Source organism: Lingula anatina, chromosome 3 (genome assembly GCF_051362555.1).
Source record: "Lingula anatina isolate TDL-2025a chromosome 3, LinAna3.0, whole genome shotgun sequence".
NCBI lineage: Eukaryota > Metazoa > Brachiopoda > Lingulata > Lingulida > Lingulidae > Lingula > Lingula anatina.
Window position 1 is genome coordinate 33472520 of NC_141769.1, and position 19328 is coordinate 33491847.

The following is a 19328-nucleotide window of genomic DNA, read 5'->3' on the forward strand; positions in this document are numbered from 1 at the left end:
TGTGCATTATTTAGTATCTAATTCGTATTTTCATAACAGCTGGCCCCTGGAGAAACCGAGAGCATTTACAGGGTAAATCTCACACATTTTATACACCCTTTACTATACGCATAAAGCGGACGTAATTAACACACAAAAGGCAAGGCGAAGTATATAATTTTAGTATTGTGTTCCCCGAAACGTCTCCCTGCGTTCCTATTGCAAAAATCACTTTAAACCAAGAGTTCGAAAAGATCAGCAAAACGTCTCATTTCAGCGAATGCCTCAATGTGGTCCTGATTTGATACTCTCGTCTGGATCTCAGTTACCTGAAGAAACCCCATAAAAATGCCCCAACGCTCAGACAAATGACGAGATTGACATTGACAACTCTCCGCCACTTGGGATTTTCCTCCATGACCAAAAGCGCCATTCTTCTTTCCATAGCTTTGTGTTCCTCAGTATTTTCGCTTTCGTTGTGTAAAGCATTGTAGCCACATACCCAGTATAGGATCCTCTTCCAAGCAGGTAATTCTACTGAAAAATGATGGGAAAAAAATAGTAGATCGGTTTTGTTATCAGTTACAGGTACATGTACGATCCTCAGCAATGGAGGGGTTTAAAATGTTTCAATTGCTGGAACATTTGAAGTCAATCTTTTTAAAAATACGGTTATATAATGACCTTAAATCTTTCAAAATTTTGAAAAAAGCTAATTCTGTTCAGAAATGCACTTTATATCTAGTTCATGTTTGTTACACCCACGCGTGGCTTTTGTAGATGAGCCCTGTCCACTTGCTTCAGATATATCTTCCGGGATCTCCTCCGATATCTCCAGTGCTCCTATTTCTTTTGATACGGAAAATACCATATTTTTAGGTTCTGTTCGTGTATCTTCATCTAGGTGTAGATCACTCTTGGTGGACCAAGTTAGTCTTACCAGCTACAATGAATAAATAAAATTTTATAAAACGTTATTTTTGAGGTCAGTTTTTAAGTTTGAACCACATACAAACTTGCGCCATTGTGACATAAATAAGGAATCAGTTTACGGCGTGTATTTTGCATGCGTGACGTGGATAATACTACATGGAAACGCAATGATATGCAACATGAGCAATTTCTATGAAAAAAAAAAGCTTCCGTTTCTTTTATAAACAGTATTAAATGAGTTACTATATGTAAAAGCGTAGGGTTAAACGTTTTTCAATTTCATAAAACCTTGAAAATACATGAATATATAGTTCAACTTACATTTTTTTTCTCCTGAGGTTTGGTGAGGATGCTAACCACAACAGTGACAATTATACACAGAACAAATAATACACATGCATAGTTCAGGAAATGAAATTTTTTTAGAATTCCTGGTCGGTTATCTGGGATTCCGCAAGGTGGTGCTGGGAGCGCAAAGTCTGCTATCATTCTGGCGACTCCCAATATGAGCCCAACCAGTAGTCCCCAAAAAGCGCCCTGAAAAGAATAAAAAATGGCCAGCCATAGGAAAAAAAATCAATTTTTCATGATATACAATATTAAAGAAGACGGAGGAAAAAGGATTTGCATATTATATTGCAAAACGTTCTCCGGTGACCTGTTTTTTTTTTTTTTTAAAGTGAAGTATCGCACGTACCTTAATAATAAAATCAAATTTTATTAAGCAGTTTTATCAACGCAGTGATAAATCTCAATACGTAAAAACAACTGTGAAGAAGGATTATCACGTCTACTAGTACATGCTTTAAAACAACCGCCTTTCTCTCCTGAAACAGCATTAAACAGTGAGGAATTTACCGGTTCGTTCACCCTGCTCCAGGCTATCGCCATAACAAAGCAGGCCAGCACTGGCGGGGCAAGGTAAGAGTTGACAGACTGGAGGTAGTTTAACAGTTGCCCCTCTCGTGCCCCGCCAACTATCGGCAACCAAGCAATGCTGAATCCACCAAATACAATGATGAACAATCTGAAAGATGTTAAATATTGATGATTGCTACAGTTTGCATACTGAAGTATTAATGACGTCAACGGACAATAAATAATACTCCCCTTGGTCAATACATACGGCATGATGAACCTTCCAATCATCTATTTCTGTTGAATTTTATATTGACATTTTAACACAATGATGGATAATTGGTTATTTATTGGGCATGATCTTCAGCGAAAAACAACATACAAGCCAACATACATGTATATGCATGAATTTACTATAGAAAATTAGATTTACAGAGATAATACAACTGAAATAAAAAACTTGCTTACCTCCCAACAATCATAATTTCCCATTCAGATGCTCTTTTCCTAATCTTCTTCCATATGTCTATAGTAAATACTGTGCTGCCGCTGTTGAATATAGACGACAAGGAACTCATCAAAGCCGTGAGTATGGCGGCTAACATCAAACCTTTTAACCCTGAAAATGGGATAATTTGTCATCTGACGAATACGAAATATCAAAATGATATTAGTTTGTCAGCTAACTAGTTAATAGTTTTTTTTGTTACTGCAGATGATGTGTTTACATTATGCCCCTATATTCCTCCACAAATTAGCAGTGCAGATATTTAAATGTAAATGTTGAATTAGGCCTATAATATAACGTGAACTAACCCACGGGCATAAGTTGCAATATCAGCGTTGGATATGCAATATTGGAGCATCCTTTAGAATTCCCGCACACTCTTGTACAAGATTCGGGGCTAGCGCATGCCACTGTGTCTTAAATATATAGACAATTATGTCAAAATCAAGGAAGATTTACACACGTTTATCATCACGTGTTTTTGTAAATGCATATACTTATATAACAGTAAGTTTGGCCGCCGTTTACATTGTCATTTTGAAACACGCCTAATACCGCTTTGTAAATTAATACTCAAACAAATTGACGCGGTTTAATAAATATTACAGAACAGCGTTTTGGTACAGCTGAGTTATTGTCAGACAGGTACCATAATGACAGCTACAATTTCTGTCAGTAAATAAGTTTGGTTTAAAACGCTTATAGATCTGGGTAAACGGGATAAAAAAATCAATGTTTTAAAAACCAAGTTAAAGACGTTAAAATACATTAATTTAATCACTGTATATTCATTACATGTTAAACATAGTAGTACCCGAAAATAAAGCTCTACTGGCCATCCCGGGCAGCACAATGAGGAACAATGGCAGAACCTTCAGATACGCCTCCAGTATACAACCAGCTTTGGCGTGGAGGGTGTTCCTTGCCGCTAGCGTCCTCTGTACTAGAACCTGATAGAAATATAAACAGGAAAAAATGTGATGCTTTCTTTCGGGAGGATTAAGTGTACAGGATTCTTTTACTTCATAATTTGTGTGCTTAAGTTATGATGTCGGTTTCATAATGATAAACATGGCTCAGCGTACTGTATATCCTTGTATTCGTTTATACTATAAACATGCATGCTGAAGTTAAGTTTATTTAGTTTATTGACTAGTCGTTTGATGGATTAGTGCCCTCAACGTACGTTTAAGATCCTCATGGTCAATTTTTGTTGCCTTTTTCTGACAACTTTCAACAGGATTTTGATATGATGACATCGATTATGTGCACAAATGCATAAAAGTGCACAAGAATTTGCCTCAGATATATCTGCTAACATCTAGTAAAAAAATCAATCTGTGGTTCTCGTAGAGAATACATGTAATTTGAGGACGCAATTGGCGAAACCCCGTTTTAATTCTGCTATATCCAAGGTAATTGTTATACTGACCTGGTTAGTGCAGAAGTACCAGGCTGAGAGGACACTAGCCCCGAATACTGACCCTGTCCACGGGTAGTGTGTGTCCGAAATGTCCCGGATGATGTGGAAGGCCTGGGGGTCCGGTAGCCCACATGTCCCGTTTCCATGTAACTCTCCATTTGGTAAAGACAGGAAATACTGCGACTGCAGACCGTCGTACCCATCAATTCTTACCAGAGCTGGAAATAACGCGATATATTAACATAGGCGGATCCTGGATAGGTGCGTAATTTTGTTTCAAAAGACGTACCCCCTCCCCACACATTGAAACTTCAAAATCATCTGTAAAATGCCAAATATTTACCAAAAATAACCTACCTCTCTCAATCTCTCTCTTTGTGTTTGTGTGTGTGTACTTTTCTTATTATGTTTGACAAAAGTAACTAACTTTTTATGACTCGGACAGTGTAGTGCGACTGATAGGATTATATGTGTGAGTGAAAACTGATCCATGCACAAGGAGGAAGAACGTGACAGTCAATATGTGTACACTATACCTATAACGGCCAAAACTGTGGAGCCCACCAATAGGACTACTGTTTGAAGAGCATCTGTATATATAATAGCTGTTAGCCCTCCTGAAAGGAAAAAAGATGCCCTTGCTTTTAAGTATTAATCTATGCGTATAAAAATAAATGAATGAATTAATACGAAGAAAGATAAGCAAATAATATATAGATATAAACGGTTGAATAATCACATCGATTATAATTGTAATTACATAGTTATCGACATACTGGGTACACATATCACCATGTAGGTTTATGTAAAGGTCGACTTAACAATATGAACTAAATATTTTAAGTTGTATACAATGTTGATATATAAAATAAACTTATAAAACACAGCGCCCAATAATAACTGACTGTTGACAGTTGACAATGTACCTAACAGTGTGTACAGTGCAGTTCCAGTAAGCAGTACTAGTAAGGACAGGTAAACGTCCCACCCGAGCACCTGCTGCACTATTAACACCCCCACGAACACCCCGGCAGACAACTTGGTGAATACCAGTAACAGGAGGTTCTGGACAGCCAGGTAGATCTGGAGACGACGGCTGCCAAACCGCTTCCGCAGGTACTCTGGCATTGTATATACCTGGTTAATGAGTTCAATTTTTAATATTCACGCAATATCAATTATTTTTTAAATTTAATTATTTTTTTAAATGCAGACTTGTATATTAAGAGTTAAGCCTTACACGAAATAAAATGACATTAATGTTAGGTTAATTTTTATTATACTTAAAGATTAAGCATGCTTTAAGATGCTAATGAGCTATATAAAAGTTATATTTTCGGTCGTTTACTGTCCCTATTATCACTTTCTTAATTTTACTGTTGCGTTTTTGAATTTGACGATTCACATCCTTATCCGATGAGCTTACGAGTAAATACGAGTAGAAACGACCTACTGGGGTTTTATGCCTGATACCCCTTAAAACACACACCTACCGACGCTGATATATAAACAGGAGCAAACACAAATCCAAGAAGAAGAACACAGAAAATACCCTGCAATAAAAAGGAGCGTTCAATATTAACTTAAGCTTATAATTATTGCAACATGTGGAGAACACATAAATCAAGCTCTCGCAGGTTCTTATACAGGGAGGTAAAAAACTTCAAATAAATATAATGTTCTGATAGAAATTCATCTTTTTTAAATTCTGCTTAGTTTAGAAATTGAAAAGTTTAACACTTGAATCATAAAAATATCATGTTGTAGACTTGATAAAAGCAAACAATGACATTCTTTAAAATGTTTCCTAATCAGTTGCGTGGTAAAATAAAAACATAAAAAAAATTCAGTTGCCAATCTGATTTTTATCATTTACCGTGAACTCATAACATATCACGGCTATTCCATCAGCTGCTGCCGCCCCTGCTATACCGATCAGGCTGATGCTCCCAATGTCGCTGATGTACAGGGAGAATCCGACCTAAAATCACAACTAACACAATGATTTTGCTCTACACTTGAGCCACGTGGACACCTAACACAATCGCTGCATATTACGCAATACAGAGATGCTGTACACGTGCACTATATATATACGTAATACATAAACATCCCGTTATCTCCAGTGCGTGTGGAATCCACTGATAGAAACATACAATGGTAACACTTTAAACTGTATGTGGTTCAAGTAGAACTGCAGTTCAATAGTACAAGTGACTGCATGGTAAAGCTTTAACGCCGAGGTTACTGTTATCGTTTAAGCAAAAAGAAACTAGCAAAAAAAAAAAAAAAAAAAAAAAAAAAAAAATGATTAGTGCATGTGTGAGGATGAAGAGGACATTTTTCTTACCTTTAGAAAATTTAGTCATATTATTGTTAAATGAAGTAATACTGCACGTATTACAGACCTAATTCAAGATATGGAAAGAAAACCCTCATTAAACCTTTATTAAAGTGTTTGGAATTAAGTTTGTAGCACCTTACCAGCCACCACGCCATGTCCCGACCCGCCAAGAAATAGCCATGAGAGTGACCTCGACTGGATCGTGTTATAGACTGAAAAAAGAACAACTTCAACAGCAACGGGCACACTTTCAGTTTGACGAGCGAATAGGCCCAACGCGAGTTTCTGGCATATTGAATATCTCCGTTGCTTCTGACCGGGAAAGACAATGTTGATTTTCTTAGTTATTATTTGCAATTTACTGGTAATTTGTAATGGTGACGATGGTAATGGTCATAATACTGATTGACATCATTCAAAGTCAGCCCGATCTTTAGCGAAAAAAGCATGGAGAGGATTTTGAAAATAAAAACGTCTCGGGTGTTAAAACCTATCTAAACCTACATCGAACCTACCCATATCACCACGGCAACCGTCAGGACAAAATGGCCGGCCATGACGCCGTAGTCCGCTACCTCCAAGGTGTTTTCCTGCGCCATGATTGAAGGCCACAAGGTCCTGCACAAGTTAAAGACGATAATGTGTTCTGTGACCCCTGTTTCAATGACTGTAGATAAGGGTAATTTATCAATATTACTTGGGTTAGTATTCTACTACCACTAGAAACGCTGTAACCTTTCTGGCGAAGAACAATATTAATAAAGTGAGCAACAGCTGTCGTGTGACATTTTCATTGTTAAAAAACGGTTTGATTATCAAAAAAAGTATCAAAGCACTGTATACTAAAGATAAAAGATTAAAAGAGACTTCTCAGTAAAATAATAGAATTGATAACAAACACTGGTTGAGGCAATATTCCAATCATTTACATTGCGTAATTCATTTGGACAAATTCTTGGACTGAATGTTTTTTTTTTTCACAAAAAGTTTCGAAAAACAACAACATTCCAATAAATTTATAAATTTCCTAGATTACGCACAAATTAGGCAACACTTAGGTAGTTTCGTGATTTTCACATTTTATTTAAAATGATATAAACCATAAGATACATTCATGTATAGTAAAGGACAAGGTTTTTGAAGTTTGGAACATTGGATTGCAATTGAAAATTCTGACTTCATCGAAGAATGAAAGGACGTTTAATGGCCAAACTGCCAGTTGTTTCAGTTAAGCGTCCAAACTATATAATGCCCAACTTCCCATTATATGTATATATGCTTTATTTGAACATGGCCTTGTTAATTATCCGCAATTTCTTATAATGTTCATAAGTTGGACGGATGCGCAATAAGATTCAATAAATTGTATTAAATCAAATAAATTATATAATGATATAATATAATATAATATATTTATTGCTTTGATTGAGAAAGAAAACGATGCACTGCAATGTAAAGTGGGCGTATGCTATATACAGACGATAAAACGGGGCGACTGAAGCTATATACTAGTAATTTTATTAATACTTATTTTTGCCTTCCAATTATGTACTACAAAATATAAACAAACTCTTAATTCCTATATACAATATATATATATAACTGATTATTTATATCAAAATTTTACACCTTTATACTTCATCATATCACAAGATTAATGCCTTTTCCATTTAGTGTTAAAATTGAGGACAATTTCAGTTGATAACAAAAATGTCTTTTTTGGTGAGAATTTTTTATAATCTCATCGATAGTGTTACCCAAAGAAACCCCAGAGAAATGCCCCGACACCAAGGCACACGATAAGATTAACGTTGATGATTCGCCGCCATTTTGGATTTTCCTCCATTGCCATAGCAGCCAGTTTTCTGTCGGCCTTCTCGTGGTCCTCTACGTGTTCGTTTTCGTTCTGAGGTGTATGGCCACATATCCAGTATATTACCTTCTTCCACGTGGGCGTTGGTTCTAAAGATATGATCAAACATCATTATTATTTTTTAAATTTTAAATCAAGATGCAGTACTCATGTTTTAAAAGTACCAAATGCCATTTAATATAAACTTCATTACTTTTACAGTTTTTGTAGTTTAACAATAAAGATATTTAAACTACCCTCTGGTTTATTCAGAGAAATTTTCTAAATTTTACATCATAATTATTCAGTTCGTTTTAAATCACGAATCTCCTAAACATGGACAGTAAATGGTCCTTGATAAACAAGTATTTTGAATTTTAATTTTGATTTAAGAATATTGCGCCTTACTCTGAACGTCAGCGCTGGCAATCGACCAGGAGTCCATGGACTTGTGTATAATATCTTCCTCATAACTTCGTATTTCTTCAAGAGACTTCTGTGAAAGTTCTATTGTCTCTATGCCTCCAGATGTCGCAGTGGCGACAGTTGTTGTGGACACGTCAAGGCCCTCGTTGTCCCTGCCAGTGGTTATTTCACTGGGATGACAGTCATAGCGCGTGCCCCACGTCAGTCGCGCGAGCTGAAATATAGGGATACGTGTGAGAGACAAAAAGAGTGCAGACATACGCTTCACATGCAGCTACACACACTTAGACGTATTTTGGATTTGGTGAAAATTTAGTCTTTATTTTGATAGCAAATGGGCATCACTGCTTTTACTCAATGTTGCATCCTTCTTTAACGTACGAGTGCAAGTATATGGAATGTATTCCGGCCAGACCAAGTAACCAGTTTAAAGTACCATTGAAAGTAAAAACTCACCTCTTCCTCTGGTTGTGGCTTCGTAAACATACTGACGGTTATTGTCACAATAATACAAACAATGAATAAGGCAAAGGCGTAGTTTAGGTAATGAAAATCCTTCAAGATCCAAGGACGACTGTCTGGTAGACCGCAAGGAGGCGCTGGTAAGGCGAAATCAGCAATCATCCTGGCCAGACCCAAGACGAGCCCAACCATCATTCCCCAAAACGCACCCTATGAAAAAGAAAAGAAAATTTACCTTGAAATTGAACATACCTGTATAAAAATTTTGTTTCAGCTGATTAAACTATGCAAAGGAAAAAAGTACATGTATATTCTAAGTAAAACATAATACAACTGTTGGGCGAATCTTAAGGATGGTTAATACTATACTGTGTATGGGGTGTGATCACCATTCATTTATACTGTACTAGCACATGTAGTATCCATAAATTATGTGTACTCAATTATGTGTATGTGTACTCCAATTTGCTTTATTTATTTCTACCTAGTGCTTTAGCTCACCGGTTCATTTATCCTTTTCCAAGCAACACCAAGACCAAAGCAGGCTAGTATAGGTGGCGCCAGGTACGAGGCAATGGACTGGAGGTAGTTGAACAGTTGACCGTCTTTAGCGCCCCCTACAATGGGCAGCCACACAACGCTGAACCCAATGAAGACAAGGACAAATACCCTAGACAGAAAAACACGATTCTTTGACTGGTTCGTTTTCAAAGATAATGTATGTTAGTCTTAGAAATAACTTAACTATAAAATAAATTGACATGCATAAGAAAACCAACTCTCAAGATGTACTACACCAGTAGCCATACAAATGATATTCTTTCTAACTTTCTAACATTTTATAAAATTTTACAATAATTTTAGAGTTTTGCCTTCGTTCAATGATGCTGATGTACTTGTGCTGGACCGAACGGAAGATTAATATATATATTCATATAGTTAATTAAGCTATAATATTGAATAAAGATGACAACCTACCGCCCCACTATCATCAGCTCCCACTCTGATGCGTTTTTCCTGATCTTCTTCCAGACGTTGATGGTGAACACGGTACTACCGCTGTTAAAAATGGACGTCAAGGAACTCATCAGAGCGGCCAACATGGCGGCCAGCATCAGACCTCTCAGACCTTTAAAGTATGATATGCAAGAAATCAGCATGATTAATTACGTTTAAATAAACACAGAAGTATATAAAATGAAGGATATAAAGATCTGTTTAAATTATCATTAGAAGTGTTTATCACTCCACCTTAAAAGGCTAGGGATCGTGGAATTATGGATAAAATCAAATATGTCTAGCAAGTTACCGCCCCTTTTCAAACAAAAAGTAAAAAAATATGCTCAAGCCCTCTACAGCCGCGTTCACAATAGTGCTTACTTAAACCGGTGGGAGGCGAATTGGCGCCAATGACTTGCCTGGTTTTAGAAGCTCCTACTCTGTGTCAGGTATATAAACTAGTAAACAGTATATAGCTAACCTGTGGGCATGAGTTCCAGCACTAGTTTGGGGTATGCTATATTAGCACATCCATTGGCATTGCCACACACACGATTACATTCTTCTGGAGTGGAGCAGGCCACGTCGTCTGAAACAAGGATGGGGATTTATACAAGTCTCTATACAAATTTGTATCCAATGGTCGTGGATTGAGTCCCGTCCTCCTAAGACTCCATTTACGTAGCCTAGGGTATTCCTAATTTATATCACATACATAAAACGTGGCATGCACCCGGAGTTCACATCAATAGACCAAACCGTACTAGTAAGAGCCACAAGAGCCCATCCGAAATTAGTATACATCACGTGTTTCAAGGTCTATCAGAACCCGAGGAGCAGCGTACTTGTTAATGCTGGTTGGAAACTGAAACAAGTTTTTAAAAGACACGGAACATCAGGGTGTCAAAGGTGACTAACCTGTGAACAGCACCCTGCTGATCATCCCTGGCCAAACCATCAGGAACAGAGGCAGTACCTTGAGGTAGGCTGCCAGTATAGATCCCGCCTTGGCGTGCAGGGTGTTCCTGGCTGAGAGAGTTCTCTGGACCAACACCTGGAGAGACAGGTTTGTGCCTTAAATATTGTAAAATTTAAAAAAAAATGTGATTCACAGAAAGTATTCCACACCACGTACTTATAAGTCAATGGTTAGATAACGTCAGGCGTGAGTGTACATTGGCGGAATCAGGTCACACATGTATATAAAGCAGGAGCACTACTGGCAGTAAACGAATGTTTGAGATGGCAGTAGGAGAGTGTGCCAATATTGGTATTCTATAATACTAATCCAACGTAATTCTCTCTCTCTCTCTCTCTCTCTCTCTCTCTCTCTCTCTCTCTCATACATCCTATACATCTACCTGGTCAGTACAGAAGTACCATGAAGACAGGACCGTGGCTCCAAACACCACCCCTGTCCACGGGTAGTTGGGGTCAGTAGCCTCGCGCAGGATGTGGAACGCGTCCGGCTCAGGTAGACCACAGGTGGTGTTCAGATACTTGGTGGCATTGGGGACAGACAACATGTAACCGGCCTCCATGGCCCCGTAGCCGCCAACACGGACCATAGCTGAAATATCATAATTAGGGGATTGAGGGGCTTTATTCTTCTCATGTACAGGTCGAAACAAGTGTCTTTTATTGAGATAATTAAGTTTATACTCATGACCACACACAATCTTGACTATTATTATACAGTGCTTTTTATTCTTTTTACGTGAGTATCTGAGTACAAATATTTCTTGAGACGATAGAAATCGAGATTTATAAAGGGAAACAAAAAAATAGATAAAAAAGAAGTGTTTCCAACAGTTTTACCTATGACGGCTAAGATCACGGCTCCAATCAGTAACACAAAGGTTTGCAAGGCATCCGTGTAAATGACTGCCGCCAGACCGCCTGGGAGGACAAATGCAGATTTATATTACAATCCAGGAATCTGGTTTCCAATGTAAAATTTAAATGTTAAACTGATGGTGTGAAAGAATCGAAGTGGAAAATACTAGGACAGTTATATTGATTGAACGTCCAGGGCTCCGTAACTCGAAAGCACCGCAAATTGCGACCGAGCGCAAGCGTCTCTATCCCATAACTCGGGATTTACTCGCCCCATATAATAGCCTCGAAATAAAAGGTGATATCGTTATTTGCAATGCTTTCGAGTCATGGAGCCCAGTTTGATTGTTAAGTTTTGCACTTTAGATTTATCCTTATTCCGACCAAGCAGAACTCGACAGTTTGCGAACTGTTTATCTTTATGATGTATCTACACAGAGCAATTAATGCAAAATCTACTACGGCCAAAATCATCTGCCTTTGAAAGGATTTTATCGCAGAAGCAATACAGCGGCTTTCTCTTTACTTATTGCAATAAAACAAACAAACAAACAAACAATCAAACACAATGATTACCAATTTACCTAACACAGTATACAGAGCGGTTGCCACCATGAGCAGCAGCACTGAGAGCATCTGGTCCCAGCCCAATACTTCCTTCACGATCACAGTCCCCGCAAATATCTCCGCCGACAGTTTGGTGAAGGCGAACAGGAGCAGGTTCTGGACGGCAAGGTAGACCTCCAGACGTTGGCTGCCGAACCGTTTCAGAAGATATTCTGGCATGGTATAGACCTGGGAAGGTGGCAGGAGAAACGTTTAACTGTTACTAATACAGATGGACATAATATTAGAGAAAAAATACAATCCGGAGGAGCTGATTTAACGCCTGTAAAACACCAATAAAGAATATGAACAAAATGCATTTCTTGGTCTTAAGCACAAGCTAGAGAAGTATTGTTTTACACAAAGAAAATTCATCAGATGCAAATATTGATTTCATGAAACACAAGATAATTCTCCGGAATAATTCACGTTGTTCTCAGAAATTGTGCATATTACCGGGGTGTGTCTATTCATGGTTTCAGAGCATAGCGTCACTTACCCCAGCAGATATATATACAGGGACGAAGAAGAACCCCAGGAGAAGAATACAGAACAAACCCTGGAGTAGAAAATATGAAAATATATCTAATATTCTAATAATCGTCTCTTTTATTCTTAAAACACCGTCATTATAAATGAAGTAGAACCAGTTTAGCATAGGGGTAAAAAGATCGTCGTGCGTTTGAACTAGACATTACTATTGCAAACACACCCCACCTTAAATGTACATATTATATGAAATTTTAAAGTTAAAAATAATGACCAGATTGGTCATATACAAATGTAAAGCAAAACGAACTGCTCCTATTTGTGCAAGAATGACCTTGTTTTAAGATGGAAATATGTATAAGATCCACCTACATAGTTGTACATGTTTACCTGTTCCTTAAACGAACAATAAGAAATGTAACGATTGAGTGTTCATCTTTTTTGGCATCCTCTCCTTGATTGAATATTTATCTAGACTCTGATCATCGATTACGATTATCAGTCAGAAAAATCATCAATCACGATTATCTGTCAGAAACATTTTTTTATCTTTGGGGGCAACTAAAGGTTTGAGTGAAATAACATAACTAGTGGCTGATGTTATTTTTAAGAATTCTTTTGCAGTCCTTGAAACGCCTTGGTCTTATAAAGATACACCTTCGACTTAAAGAACAAGTGCATTCAACACCTCTGCTGGATGAAGATTTAACACATTGTTAGATTTACAACACAATTGTTATATCATTTCATCCCACTGAGGGCACACACTAGCATGCAGACTTTGATAAAATTTAATTAAACTTCCTTTTCAATCAAGTTCTAAATTAAAAGCATTAATACATCAGGTGTAGTGTACTGCAGGTAGCTGAATTAGATAGGCGGGACATTAAGCCGCTTCGTCAACACGATCATCGTAAACAGACGGAGGCGTTGTCTTTCAAATAGCATGTTTGTTTTTGATAAGCCACGATATTAATCAATAGATTTGCACTCAAACTCTAGTGGCCTCAGTCAGGGTGTGTTTTAATAGGATATTTCTGATATTGGATATTACTGGACAAATAAACATAGTAATGAAGTTGTTCGGGGGAAATTTATCAAGGTCTTAATTTCTCCATTAATATAAATATGATATTATTTATTTATTTATATGAATATGCTTAATATTATAATAAAATCGAATTAGTGACAATGCCCAACATCTGATCTGTATTAAGAGGGTATAAGTTTTTTAATGTAAAGTATATGATAAATTATCTAAAGTGATCTTGCCAAAGACATCCTACACGTATAAGCTTACCGACAACTCGTAGCAGACCACAGCTATACCGTTGGCACTTGCTGCTCCCGCCAGACCTATAAAACTACTGCTCCCTATATTACTCACATACAGAGATAAGCCTACCTGAAAACAAAGCTAAGATTGTTCACAATATATTTAACAGCTCGCAATTAACCTTGAAAAAAAATAACAGAAAACGCGATATGAGTTTATAATTGTATAAATTAGTATATGGAGCGGTGTGAAAGAATTCAGGCTCCGCAAAATAAGGAGTCCGCCCCCTCCCCCCCCCACCATTAAATTCATACAGGTTACGGTTTTAGCGTGACATTACTGAGTCCAAATCTGTTTTTTGTTTACAAATCGAAGGCAATCGGCCCCAGTCATGATCGACGGTGCTGGCGTTCTGTGTGTGTGTGTGTGTGTGTGTGTGTGTGTGTGTAGGTATGTTTGTGTATGATTAGTCTGCGTACAGCGAGCTAGAATCATTTCGATATATTTATATAAGGCTGAGAGAGAGTGAGGGGGAGGAGAAACAGAGAGAGAGAGAGAGAGAGACAGAGCAAACGAGGGAGAAAGAGAATGCTGGATGAGCGGGGGGGGGGGGGGGGAGAGAGAGAGAGAGAGAGAGAGAGCAAAAGAGGGAGAAAGAGAATGCTGGATGGAGAGCGGGGGGAGAGAGAGAGAGAGAGAGAGAGAGAGAGAGCAAATTGTTCTAAGAAGAGACTATAAACCCACCAGCCACCATGACATATCTCTACCAGCCAGGAAGTATCCCCGGGCAGTGCCTCTGTTGGACTTCACTGTGGACTGAAATATACAGCGAGAAATCTGTAATACTTGTAATATCATGAAATCCAAATACAGCGAGAAATCTGTAATACTTGTAATATCATGAAATCCAAATACAGCGAGAAATCTGCAATACTTGTAATATCATGTAATCCAAATTGACTCCATTAAAGTATCAAATACGGGCCAAAATCCTGTGATATCCTCATTAACATAGACAATATTGAAGTACTGCAAAGAAAAGAATGGTATTGTTATTATTAACTATTATATTGCTATATAACTATTATATGAAGATTCTGAAGAAACAAAATGGAAAAATAACCAGAAATATTTAGCTCGGACTTGAGTCCTTGTTTCATCGGGCTTGCGACCGCATTTCTGCCAGCACTCTAACACAATCTAACAAAATACCATGCTTCAAAATGAAAGTGGTGCATGAAACTGATGATGACTTTCAAATCATAAAACCCGTTCTCCAAGCTTTCACTATTCCAGTGTAACGCAGTCTTTAATAGGGTTGAATTCTTAAGAAAAAGAACACACGCGTGTTTGTACATGTAGTTACTCTCTTTTGATGAAATGATTATCAGTTGTAAGCATTTTTAAACTGAAGTGACGAAACAGTTATATTATAACTGTATAACCCCTTAACATATATATATATACAGGTATAACTGGGTTCAGACATTAATAATATACACGTATACACGTATATTGTCAAACTTGTCAGTCTAGTCAGGTATATTGGCCAAGCCAGTGTTGAAAATTAATGTCGCGTATTCCACATGATTATGCTCATACATGTAGTGTATGCAGATTCGTGGGTTAATACTTGAATGCTTGAATTGGCGATCATTTAGATCCACTATAGAGACCCGATAAATTGTATTCAGGTGTACTGCACAGCTTGTGTTGTACTATATTTTATGTATACAGCTAGGTGTAGCGTTCTTGGCGAAAATATCCTATTAGACTCTATAGAAACACTATAGGAATCCTACAGGACTTAAGAGGGATTCTATCGGTCGTATATGTAAGATTTCTATCTAGGACATGTGCCCTATAAGACCCATAGGATTTGGGCCCAATGTCTTATAGAATCAGATAAGGCAATATATGACATTAACTAAGGAGGCCTGTAGGGAATTTCCGTAAGGGCTTGTATTCTGCTAGCACAGAGTTGTATTTTACTGCGGATGAACACGCAATGAAAAAAATGATAAAATGTGAAAAAAAACAAAACAAAACAAACTAAGTTAAATAAACCGTATGGTAGGGGGCCGCGGTAACTACGGTCTGTTCGAACCTTATTTTCCTTATTTTAAAATTGTTTGAGCGTATGGTGCCGTGGAACGAAAGCTTACTTGATTATCATGACACGTAAAAGAAATGACAGCTAAAATGAACATTACATACTAGTAGCTTTTCTTATTTAAGCCAGTCATGCCTGCGTCCCGTATATACCTCACCTTCACCCCCCACACTCATGAGTCTTTACTATAATTACCCAACCATTTATACCTAATGTTATCTAACTCATATTGACCTTAAACTCACTTAATATCCAATCTAATAAAGTTTGTTAAAGGCTCCCGTCACTCGAATGAAGCAGGAGGGGATCTCGGGTCAACAGAAAGCAAGCACAATTTTCAAAGGTTAAAAGAATGGATATTTTTGTACATGCGCAAACGACTATTTTAGAATCAAAGTGTATAATAATATGTATTAGTGTTTATTTCTGCACGAAGACGCCTGATAGCAACCCTATATAGGTTTGTTATTCCTCGGTGACCTTGTGGTAATTTGATTTATGATGAAAGACAACGGGAGATACTTCACTGAAGGAAAGTGGGCAATAAATAGCCTCAATTTCCCTTAATGTTCAATGTCGTATTTCCAGTTGTCTAAACAGCATTCAATGGACTTTTTTCATATTCCTTAAAACCACACTTTTCCATTCCAACCACATGTGTTTCATCTTTTATTTATTTATTTATTTATTTATTTATTTATTTAATTTTGCTATTATTTAAGAAAGCTAGGCAATTTCTGAATGATTTAAACATGGGTTATTTGAGACATGCTGGTCCTGATATACAGATGCATGTCACTCATTTGTTAAAAAGGTAAATTTCTTTGGGTATGTACAGTTAATTTTCCCTTTTGTTATCAGGATAAAAGCATGTTCGGGGAGTCAATCAATCACTGATAACAATTGACGCATTTACTGCAGACCTTTTTACCCTTTCTCTTATAAAAAAGGTCAACAACATTTATAAAAATTATTTTGTTGGAAATATTTCACTTTTGGATAATTTGATAGTGAATTAAGATTATGTGTAATGTCATTGTATAGTAAAGCTCCTTATAATAAGTTGGTAACTAGAGTATTATTTCGTCAAATAAAAATGATTTTATCCGCTGGGCGTACAGAACGTACATTATCAGTAGGCGTATTTACCTTTTGTCTTAACCATGTAGCTATATATTGTACAGGACACTACTGCAGCACTGCTACTTATTGTGCATAGGTATGGAACTACATGCTAGTAAAAATTTAGGGAATTTTTCGATTAAATATATTTCAGCTTATTACTCAGAGTGAAAATTTCTATTAAAACAGGTGTTTAGTTAAATCTTGACTTCCTACTTCCTCCTTTTCAAATATTTGCTGGGCTCAAGAATCTTCACACGCGTTCTCGGTGACGCGGTCAAGGTAATGATTAACTAACAATATTGATTGCATTGCATTGTATTCTAAGGTCATTAGACATTTAAGTGTTGTACTGGGGTACATGTTACACAAGTACTGATAGAATTACTTATCTTATTGTGAATCTATTTGTCAAATAGGTCGATAGAACATTCCCAATCACATCACTAAATATACCCGTTTTTGTGTAGGCAAAAGTGACTGTCCACTCACCCATATCCCCACACCAACGGTCAGTAGAAAATGACCAGCAATAACGGCATAGTCCGCCGCCTCCAGCCTATATTTTCCCTCCATGACGTGACAGGCAATGTCGCAGCGTCTGAGGCGGTTCTGGAGGACTTCAGTGTGTGAGTTAGTGACCTAAAACCCAGTGATAACAGCGCAAATATATACAAGGCCACGCAGCCCTGATACCAGTGGTATGTTGAGGGATATAAAGTGGAGATATCCTAATATACCTGTACACGTAATATTTCCATACCAACAATGACACTTTTCAGGGGTTTTTTTCACATCAGTATGCGATTTTTATGTGTTTGTAAACATGATAAGACATTAAGTCATCACTCATTCTGCCACACACGTGTAGTTGAAATAAAGTAGAGTGGAAAGCACACGTACACATGTATGAGTAATCTGTATAAACTCTATCGTGTTATTCGAAAAGTAAATGTCCGTTGAACTTCTGTTTTCTTTCATATTTCTTTTCGCTTTTGGACACCCAAGTTTTTAATCTCCCATTAAAATGTCCCACGCTTGAAATGAAGGTATGAAAACGTACATTACTGCGCAACCCTTGTCAAAAAGGTGTTATTTTTACTGAAAATGTTCGTAAAGTATAGAAGTAATGACCATCAAATTTTTTTTCGTGTGACATTTTGTGGTTTCCATGTTTAGAGGGCCCTAGACTGGTAGGGACCCGTATCGTGTTGGACATTTTCTGAAGATTTCAGCAAATTCTCTTGAACTCGTAATAAAAAGAAACCCAAGCATGCGCCGGCCAGTAGCGCCCCGGGGTACAGTACATTGAAATTAAGTAAAATCTTCTTGAGAAAATCAGAAAATAACTGTGTATCGATAATTCTGTCAGATTTATGCATTTTCGCTCCTGATTTGCTTCTTTGTCACGATTTATGTATCCACTTTCCTCCAAATCCCACAAAATCTCGATTGAATTTGGGATGATTCGATCGTTTTGCACCCCGCTTACCACTTAATGTGTGTTTGTGTAGCCCCCCGACACGCGCGTCTTGCAGCGTGCCCCTAGGTTTTCAAAAAATAAAAATTTGAGGTTTTGCAATTCATGGGCTTATTCCTAAAAACACCGTCGGTCTACATAGATCGATCCAACTCCGCGGGGACTCTTGCTGAATGCAATCAGCTGAATGCGGTCAGTTTCACAGATTAACACGCCTCCTCCTGGTATGGAATGAACATATATAATTCTAATGATGCAGTGACAATAATACGTCCAACTAGTATGATGCATTATGTCAAAGAATTTGCAATAAATAAATAAATAAATAAATAAATAAATAAATAAATAAATAAATAAATAAATACTGACAAGACCAACGGACAAAGGAAAAACGTGCTTTTCCATGTTGGGGCTTCCCAAATCTATAAATTGGTAGGCCTATACAAGGCACTGTATGTGAACCGTGTCTCATTTTAAGGAAAGTATAACACCACAAATAAAAAATAATATTTTTAATGAAATTGAACCCGATTGAGGGGGAATTGTAGTGGAAACAGTGGGAAAAGAATGAGATCGTGTTGAAAATTCGTTTATCTCGGAATGAAAATAAAGGAAAAATTGC

General features: G+C 37.3%; 2 protein-coding genes across 2 annotated transcripts; both read right to left on the minus strand.

The window, feature by feature from the left end:
- Positions 1–303: 303 nt before the first annotated feature.
- LOC106179791 (sodium/glucose cotransporter 4) lies at positions 304–6680 on the minus strand. The gene is made up of 14 exons (XM_087009938.1): positions 6561–6680; positions 6186–6257; positions 5578–5682; positions 5195–5254; positions 4628–4838; positions 4238–4318; positions 3711–3919; positions 3093–3228; positions 2587–2694; positions 2239–2389; positions 1771–1939; positions 1234–1449; positions 745–922; positions 304–516 (listed from the first exon to the last, which is right to left on the minus strand). Exons 1-14 carry the CDS (start codon positions 6642–6644, stop codon positions 305–307), a joined length of 1992 nt encoding a protein of 663 aa, XP_086866064.1. The 5' UTR covers positions 6645–6680; the 3' UTR covers position 304.
- A 424-nt stretch (positions 6681–7104) lies between these two features.
- LOC106179794 (sodium/mannose cotransporter SLC5A10-like) lies at positions 7105–17929 on the minus strand. The gene is made up of 14 exons (XM_013563560.2): positions 17719–17929; positions 14736–14807; positions 14016–14120; positions 12726–12785; positions 12205–12415; positions 11603–11683; positions 11146–11354; positions 10703–10838; positions 10266–10373; positions 9764–9914; positions 9287–9455; positions 8780–8995; positions 8306–8537; positions 7105–8007 (listed from the first exon to the last, which is right to left on the minus strand). The coding sequence occupies exons 1-14, from the start codon at positions 17800–17802 to the stop codon at positions 7799–7801; spliced, it is 2043 nt and encodes a 680-aa protein (XP_013419014.2). The 5' UTR covers positions 17803–17929; the 3' UTR covers positions 7105–7798.
- Positions 17930–19328: the final 1399 nt, after the last annotated feature.

What these genes read in the sequence shown, in the direction of transcription:
- LOC106179791 (XM_087009938.1), bottom strand. Translation starts at nt 6,644, where the DNA reads ATGGCGCAGGAAAACACCTTGGAGGTAGCGGACTACGGCGTCATGGCC. An exon ending in CTGTTTATATATCAGCGTCG is followed by an intron (nt 4,839 to 5,194) that starts GTAGGTGTGTGT and finishes CTCATTAACCAG; the next exon opens with GTATATACAATGCCAGAGTA. An exon ending in GGTACTTCTGCACTAACCAG is followed by an intron (nt 3,229 to 3,710) that starts GTCAGTATAACA and finishes TATTTCTATCAG; the next exon opens with GTTCTAGTACAGAGGACGCT.
- LOC106179794 (XM_013563560.2), bottom strand. Translation starts at nt 17,802, where the DNA reads ATGGAGGGAAAATATAGGCTGGAGGCGGCGGACTATGCCGTTATTGCT. An exon ending in CTGTATATATATCTGCTGGG is followed by an intron (nt 12,416 to 12,725) that starts GTAAGTGACGCT and finishes CCACCTTCCCAG; the next exon opens with GTCTATACCATGCCAGAATA. An exon ending in GGTACTTCTGTACTGACCAG is followed by an intron (nt 10,839 to 11,145) that starts GTAGATGTATAG and finishes CTGTCTCTCCAG; the next exon opens with GTGTTGGTCCAGAGAACTCT.